Source organism: Lactuca saligna, chromosome 5, assembly GCF_052625555.1.
Source record: "Lactuca saligna cultivar CGN05327 chromosome 5, ASM5262555v1, whole genome shotgun sequence".
NCBI classification, from domain to species: domain Eukaryota; kingdom Viridiplantae; phylum Streptophyta; class Magnoliopsida; order Asterales; family Asteraceae; genus Lactuca; species Lactuca saligna.
In genome coordinates, this window is record NC_136421.1 from 233,096,415 (window position 1) to 233,105,593 (window position 9,179).

At 33.3% G+C, this 9,179-nt stretch overlaps 1 protein-coding gene across 1 annotated transcript; it reads right to left on the reverse strand.

Moving 5' to 3' along the window:
- Positions 1–661: 661 nt before the first annotated feature.
- On the reverse strand, positions 662–3,911 carry LOC145046231 (Nucleotidyltransferase family protein). The gene is made up of 13 exons (XM_078994528.1): positions 3,381–3,911; positions 2,968–3,080; positions 2,829–2,885; positions 2,596–2,691; positions 2,434–2,504; positions 2,309–2,351; positions 2,130–2,210; positions 1,980–2,039; positions 1,816–1,866; positions 1,599–1,696; positions 1,476–1,524; positions 1,344–1,388; positions 662–1,258 (listed from the first exon to the last, which is right to left on the reverse strand). The coding sequence occupies exons 1-13, from the start codon at positions 3,742–3,744 to the stop codon at positions 845–847; spliced, it is 1,542 nt and encodes a 513-aa protein (XP_078850654.1). The 5' UTR covers positions 3,745–3,911; the 3' UTR covers positions 662–844.
- Between the last annotated feature and the right edge of the window lie 5,268 nt (positions 3,912–9,179).

A 9,179-nucleotide genomic window follows, 5' to 3' on the forward strand; every position in this document is an offset into this window, starting at 1 on the left:
AAAAAAAAAAAAAAACATAAACAAAACATAAACTTGATCGGTTTTCAGTTCCACCAATCAAACTGGCTAGTCTATTTACCAAACCATGCTTGTACAACCAGCCTAGCTAAACCTAGTTAGGGAACCAGATAGTTTTCTATTTTAGGTTTGTCTCTATTTCAATGAAATTTTCATAATTGTTGTTCTTCTTCCTTGAGTTTGAAGGTTTTAGTACCATTATAAACATAGGTGAAATTGATGAGTAGTTTAGGAGTGGATTAGATTTGCGGTTCCAAAAAAAATAAAAATAAAAGGTATAAAAGGCATTAGCTATAGTGTTGAACTACTTACACCAACTTCAATTTCAAAAGAGATTATCAAAATGATATTTCTCTAGTGCATTACATAACGACTCGGATTGAAAATGGTTTTTCTTAAACAGGATTAACAAATCGGTCGTTGCAAATATCATTGAAACAAGGGAGTCACATATATTATATTCATTCAAAGATGAACAACGTGAATTTACATTACCAAAATTCACACACACACTACAAGTTTTTATGATGTTGTAATTAAGAAAGTGCATCTTTCTTGAGTGTGTGTGGAAGTGAGTAGCTGTTTGATAGGGTTGGAAATATTTTGGTTAGAATAAGCGTAGAATCTTGAACAAGACAAAAAAAAAAAAAAAAACGGTATTTGCATGAGTAGTTGTCCTCGTGGATCAATAGCTTATAAATATCACAAAAAATTAGCAATAAAAAATACAAAACATTCACCTACGAAAGCTTATGCATCAATTGTAAAGCTTTCAGATACCTACCTCATTTTCAAGTGAACAAACAAACAAACAAACGAATCCAATTCAGGCCTCTGATGAGGCTCTCTTTCTCTTCTTCAACTTTTTGACTTTGACTTTGGCCGACTTATACAGTTTGACCCCTCTCTTTGACTTCTTCTTAGAAGTAGACCCTGCAGCAACACCATCATCATCATCACTGCTAAGAATCCCCTTTCCACGAGGCAATGGCTCTTCCTCATCGTCTACATTCCAATTACAAAAAAGCCCCTCGTGTTCCACAAAGTCTTTCTCCAACGGGTCCCCTGCTCCAGGGAGTAAATTGGTAAATGTCACATCACCATTCAAACCTCCTTTTCTCTCCAACAAAACTTTATCTGGTCTTATAATTGTGCCAAGAATACTCCTGTTTGGGCCTAGGCTCATTATCAGTTTCGTGTTTGTCAAAGTCGAACATGCCATTCCAAAAGCTGATTTTATCTGTATGCACACCAAGGGTATTTTAGACATTTTACCAACACTCCATTCAAATCACTTATCATCACTACATCTACTACTTACTAACCTGGAAATAGTTGAAGGAATTTTTTCCTATATCATTATCCGGAGCCTGTCATCAAACACACAAAAAACCACATTAATTATAACTTCATAAAAAGGGTAAAAAGGTAATTCGGTAGATAGATATATATATTACCTGTGGATCCTGAATAGCAAGTAGTGATCGCCTGTTTGCATTTAGGAATCTAAGTACAAAAGTCAAACAAAGATTATCAGTCAACAAGTAATGTAAACTGAAAAAGAGAGAAGATTTTGTTACCCTTTGCTCTTTTTAGAAAAGAAGGTGCCTCCATCATTGCAAGATATGCCAACATCAGATGTATTCAACTTACGCCCATACATATCAAAAAAAGTAACCTACTTTCAAAGAAAACAGATCATATTATTAGTGAACTTTTTTAAAAAAAAATTCAATTTTCCACCTAAGAAAACATGCATATGACATCATATGGAAAAGAGAAAAAAAAAAATCATACCAAAAGAACTCCAAGATTATGTTCTGGAGAAGCATGAGAATCAAGTGAGTTCTGTATTACATAAGAAGAAATTTTCAATGAGAATAATGTAAAGAATTGCACATATTTAGAATTTAAATAAAAAAAATAAAGTACCCATGTAGTAAGTACTTTTAAATATGTACCCGCAACATTGCTATTAGCATAGCTAGAAGTGCATAAGAACCAATCCCACCTGAATACACCTGCACTAATAAAAATTAATTAATAAAAACATCTACAAGAAAAGATTTTTATTTATTAATGAAAAGATAAAAAGTATCACACTCACACACCTCATTTAACTCCCTTTGTTGTAGAAAAACTTTCAAGATCAAACATAATGGCCTTAATTGTGGCCACTTAGATATAGCATCCTAGAAAAAAATAAAAAAGTGAAATCTAGAGTTAATAAGATACTTCTTTATTTCTATTATTGATTTATTTATATATTTATCTAAACACCTAAACAAACCTGTATATATTCAGCTGCTTTCGGTCCATTTTCCATATCAAAACTGTTAAAAAGAAAACAAGTGCTCAAAAAAAAGAAGGATAATACCTTAAAAGTATGAGAAATAAAGATTTTGATTTTCTAACCTTACATCAAATGAGATGCCACTTCTTTTTTCCACAAACTTAATGATTGGCACACGGGCTTTAGCAATCACCTGACACGTATATATAATATAATTCAGAATATTTAAATATAATAAATTAGACAAATAAATCGATTGAGGTGATGACATCATGTAGGGTTACCTGAATCTTTTTTGCAACACCTCTTTGAGATAAAGCCCTAGAGAGAGCATGTAAACCCATTTGAGGAGTTCGAATATGTGAGTCTAGTATCACCATCTACAATGAGTTTTTATAATTATATCATGACATAACATTCGAATAGTGGTTTGAAAACCCTATTGTATTCCAGCTTCAAGAACAATTGATTGTGAATATCTATGTGAATAATTGATTAAGAGAATAAATGGGCTTACATCAACATCACTGCTTGGTAAGAATAAACCTGTCTTGAAAGAACCAAAAACTTCTACCTGAAAAACAAATATAAAATATAAGAATTGCACCTCTTTGTAGAATTTTATTGATATCATATTGTATTGGGAGCACATGTACCTTGCACATAGGCCAGATATACTTTATAACATCTGAAACAGATTCAACTGCTGTGTCGCGTGATACTTGCTCTTCAGAAGTTGGAGATAGAAAATCACAAAAATCCAGGATCTCTGATAAAAAAAAAAATAGATGCAAATCAACTTAATACAATGGCACAAGCTTATTGAATGACTATATGTTACAGAGTTTGTGGAAATTAACCATTAAAGTTATTATATATGCAGTATTTGATACAAGATTGAATGTGAATAACAAGGTAATCTTGAAAAGATTAGAATTCATTCATTAGAGAAAATGATAGAAACCCCCCAATTTAACTATACTAACAATCGTATTGAATTGAAGGTATAACCCTAAGTCCCTAATTAATCAGAATGTGTCAAAGTTAAAGCAAAAGGGAAGAACGATACCTTTGTGAAGCTGGAGCATGGGGCTCTTAAACCGACAATTGGCACGAAACCAACCAGCCTCAAGACTTCTGGTGGGTTCTTCATCAGGCAAAGGAGTGGCCAATCGCGAACGTTTGAGGGGCGGCGTCGGAGTCCTCCAATCATCGGCGTCGACATCGAGAGAGAAGAATTCAGGAGCGGAAGTTTCCGGCAAGGGCGTCGAATTCGTAGATATAGGTATATGATTCCGTAGCACAAGGTACGGTTCGGAGTCGCTAGGGGTAGGGGAACTGGGAGCCGGCGGCGGTGTGGATTCAATGGTGGAGACGGCGACGTTGGATGACAGAGGGGATAGGGTTTCATAGAGAAACCCGTCGATTTCCATGGCTGAGACAACGAGAAAGATGGTTATTTTTTCTTTGTAATCGTTAATGGCGGTCGGAATGTTTGGGAAATTTTAGGGTTGTAGATGGCGGAAGGGTTTATGGGCGAAGATGTTGGAGAAACCTTTAATTCATGCGAATTATGATTTAACAGTTTAACCCCCTCTAGTCTCACCTCTCATTTTGAAGAACACATATTTTTTCCAAAAAAAAAAAGTCATATGGGTCCAAGTGCAAAATGTTAAATTATATTCATAGCTCCCTACTTAAAAAACCGAAAATTTCATCATCTTTTCTTCCTTCGTTTTTGCAGGGCACCTCGAAGTCTCTCAATTCGCGATTTTGGAGTAAACTATTTAGTATTTACCCAATGATTTCAATATCTTAATATTTCTTCGGCATTTAGAGACTTTTTTTTCATTTAGAGATTATATCAAACACGTTGAAAATATGACCTATGAATGGTTCTATTAGAAGGTTATTAAACACTCATGTAGATTTTTCTATTAGGTATTGGATGATATCCAAATATGACTTATGAATGGTGCCATTAGGAGATTATTAAACAGCTGTATAGATTTTTCTATTAGCTTTGGTTTGAATGTAGTTATAAAGGGTTGTACATAACTTTGGAGTGGAGGCCCAAAAAAGCTTTCCTATTACTTTCGTTGTTAGTTTATGTTGATATTGTATTCTTATCACTTATCACTTATGGGTGTTGTCCAATAGAAGAAATACTTTGGTTTCGCAATGCATGTACTCAAAACTATAGTTAACAAATTGCTTTAATTTTTAAATTTAGTTTTTTTTTACTTTAAAATTTGTGGAAATGGTTGTTTAGTGAAATAATCTTCGCATGGTGGTTTTTAAAATAGTTTGCAAAACAACATTTTCAAACTTCATAATTATTCATTTGTTACTCATCAAAACAATAGCTAATGTAGACATTAGAAATCAATGTCTTCTAAATGTCCATAATCTTTTCACTTCGGTCATCATCTAAAATGTTAATCTAAGTACAAGTGTTAACCTATGAGTATACCCGATGTCAGCTCTTAAAATGTATTCAATGATGGCGATCATCCAAACTCAAAGTCAAACCTCCAAAAATAATTCCAAAACTTCCCAAATTTTAATAACTCTGATCATTTAAATCAATAGTATATTAGAAATATAGCTCCAAAATTCAAATATACCAATAGATTTAACAATACCAAATGAATAGTTTAACAAAGTATTAACTTCCATAGAGTTTAATAGTTCAAAAAATGAATGTTTCAATAAATTCAAATAAGTAATGCATATGTTTCTATTTCCAAGTGATGTCAATCTCAAACTTCAAGCTCACCATCAAGCATGTGTAAACAGTACACGCATGACATACTTCACTCCCACTTTGATTACAAATAGTGGATAATCGAGCATGTGTAAACAATAAGAACATAACACACTTTACCCTCACAACTCATTTTACTAAGTACCAAGGTCCATCAAGGGGTGGCTAACCTCTATTGTGTAAGTAATGATTATCTAGAAATCTAATAAATGTCAAAAAAGTCAAATCTTGTATGAATAAAGTCTCCCATCATGTGTGTATACACAAGTAGTATGTTCAAAACATTTCCAAATCAAATAAGGTTTCTAAAAGTAAGCAAAACTCCTTTAAAAATAGATTTCATGAAATGCAAAATTTACTTATAGTACTCACATTGTACATAGAGTTATATCATATGAAGTCAACATGAAAATAAGGTTATCAACATGTATTCATGGTATAAACTCACATCATGTCAATTAAGTAGTTAACGCCACCAATCATCACTATCCAAAATTGTAAGGTCTACTTATATATATACTACACTGAGATCGATATTTATTATGTATGTTACCTTTCAATGTCCTATAAATGTTTTATTAAGACATAATATCTAATTTTATAAGTCATTTAATTTAATAATTATCTAATCTTTATCTATTTTATTAAAAGTTTTATACTTAAATTACTGAAACATCTAGTCCCAAAATACGAATGTTATATTTATGAAGTAATTGAGTTAATTATATCTCCGAAATAAGAGGAAAATTGATCTAAATTATGTCAGAAATTACCAAGAACATTTTTCCAATATAATGAACAATTTTGCATTGTGATTATTATTATCATTATTATTTGTAAAATTATTATGAGTTTTTAACTAAAATTATTTATAAATTGTTTGTGTTGTTTTAAGATTTGCATGCTTAGATTTTATTAGATTTGTTTAATTAAATGTTTGTGGTTGTTTATTTTTCTGAATTTGTTATGTTTACTTTTCTGAATTTGTTATGTTTATTTATTTTATATCATTGTCTTGTGTACGAGGAAGTATTGTAGCTCAAGAAAACTTCAAGTATTCGTAATACATTAGAGGAATTAAGACCTTTTTTCGGTATGTTTGGCTCTGTTTAAGTCAATATGTTTTCGGTTGTGGCTCGGTATCTCAATTAGGGTTTTATTCCCAACAACAATATTCAAATCATCATAGTACAATTACTTTTAATGCGGATAATCTGAGGGGAGGATGTTGTGACATCACATTAGGCTTTTCCCTTTTAAACCGGAAGTACCTGAAACCATAAATATAAACTGTAAGAACAAAGCTTAGTGAGTTTCCCCTAAAGTACCACATAGCACACATAAAAATAAATAAATCCTCTGGGCTAAATCATAGTCATATAATCATTTCCTACTATAGGTCAAACCATGGTCTTTCCGTTCAGTGTTGAGGGATAAATCCCGACCTTGTATACAAGTATCAGGAGCCATATCCTGATCTTTCATATAACTATCAGGGGCTAGATCTTGGTCTAAATCAGGAGCCATAAACTATAAGCACAAAGCTTAGTGAGTTTCCCCCAAAGTACCACATAGCACACATAAAAATAAATAAATGCTCTAGGCTAAATCATTTCCTACTATAGGTAAAACCATGGTCTTTCCGTTCAATGTTGAGGGCCAAATCCCGACCTTATATACAAGTATCAGGAGCCATATCCTGATCTTTCATATAACTGTCAGGGGCTAGATCCTGGTCTTTTATATACTTATCACAAGGCATATAGCATTCTACACAACAAGCAATGGGTCGGTATTGGTGCCTTCAACACATGGATCTAGTGAGGAAGTTCATCTCAACTACTGAAAAACCAGAAAAATGTTTGGGCTGCTGGACTGGAAAAATCCATGCTCTGACTAAACAAATAAATCCCCAATTAATAATTAGGACATAAATCATAGTTGAAACTCTACTTTATTTGTCTAATATCTAAGGTAAAAGGGCCAATCTACCCTTTTTATTTAAGCCCAAAACAAAATCCTAGTCCCAATCCTAAAGATCACCCAAAGTCCAACATGATCCCAAATCCATAAGTGACCCATTACCATGAAAGTCTATGGTCCAAGCCCAACAAGCAAATCCCAACGATTTAAGGCCCAAAATGACCATAAGGTGGAACCCTTTCTAAAACCTAACTTGTTCAAACCTTTTCTACACCATAACTCTTGCATGGGGAGAAACCAAGATCCAAGCTTGCATTTTTATGACTTAAAATACCCTAAAATGTCTGAAAGGACGGCTTAAAGGCTTTGGAGTACCTCATACTTACAAAGACCTAGATTTTAGGACAAAAGAGAAAAAAATCTAAGCTTAACCAAGATCTAGAACAATATGAGAAAATGTTGGAGCTTTATACCTCCAAATGGTGCACAATGAAGAGAATATGTTGGATCCAAAGTCTTGAGAGCAAAGCCTACCCCTTGAATCTTTCTTCACGAACAAGAAAGCCCACAACTTACTCTAAAAGCTCAAAATGCTCAAAATAGACAATGGTTTTCAAGGAGGATCGATCTTGGGATGGGGATGATAAAGGGAAAGATCTTGAGGCTATAATGTGATGGGTTTTGGTCATAAGACATCCTATGTGCTCATACAAACCCTAATGCTTGGATCTAGGTTTCTCTATTGTACATGCTTTGAATCCAAGACTATAAACCCTAATTCTAGCATGCAAGTAATCATATTAACATGTAATTAGGTTTAAGATCATACCTTGATTGTTATGTAGCAATAACAATCCCAATTCCTCCTTGTATTGACTTTGGAAGGCTTAGAGTCACAAGTGTCACTCCTCTAATGGCTTACAAACACCATAAGCAAGAGGATGAAGATGAGAGAGGATGGAGGCTGCCAAAAACGTGTGTAAACCCTTACAAGAAGCTTAGCCACGTTTTTGAGCCTTAAGGGATCTTTATATAGTTGGGCTATTAGGGTTATCTAACAAGGAAACCCTAATATGAATGCTTAAGCCCTAAGCAACCCATAGACTCCTTTAATTAAGCCCATGGACGATTTCCTTATGGGTTTCCCATTAGAATTCGTCCATCCCTTAATATAAGGCAATCCATGGCCCAAATCATAATTATCTTATAATTACAATTCCAGTCCCTTAAGTTTAATTAATCTCTTTTAGTTACAAAACTAATTACTAATTAATTTTTGACTAATATTAATTAAACAATATGATTTCTCCTTTAATATATTATTCTCATAATACATTAATAAATCATATTTAATCCTTACTCTCCATAATTCATCCTATCAAGTTGCTTTGGTGAAGGCAACCCAAAAGGACCATGCACCATCGGGTCAAGTACATACCAAAATAGTTATGGACTTAGACACTAATCCAACATAATGGTGCTTAAATAGTGCACAAACCCTAAATATTATGGTATTGGTCTAAACCACATACGCCCTGCGTACTAGTGTACGCACAACGTACTAGCACGGGACTAGGTATGCCCAACGTACCCAAGTAGCACCCAAAATCACGAAATTGCCATTGGCGACCCATTTTGCAAACAATTAATAACTCAATGGTCAAAAGTAAATACCTGAAAAATTAGATGTTACATAAGTACGCATACTTAATTTGACATTGGGCATATTCGATGGATAATAGAGGATGTAGCCCATAATTTAGCCATGAAATCTAAGACTTTAAATTATATATTTTTTTGCAGAATTTACGTTTATGTTTTATGATTTAGGATTTAAATGTTGAGACTTATCGATTCTTCTGGTGTAAGTTTAGTTGATGTTTGAGGTGCGAGCGGTAAATTGACGTTTATTGATGTTAAAAGTGTTATATATGTGATGTTATTGTCACTAAACACATTCTAATATGGTGGTAATTTGTTATATATTTCCATGTGTTGATGGTTAAATGATGACAAGTTAATGTGGAAAATCATTGCAATGTAGTTGGCTTTCAAGATGAGGAATGCTAGACAGTGTCCTCGATATTAGATGTGATATTGAGAAGAATCGATGTATAACCATGAAAAATGTATAAAGCACAACACTTATACATAAATGAACATCTTTTTGTGGAGCTT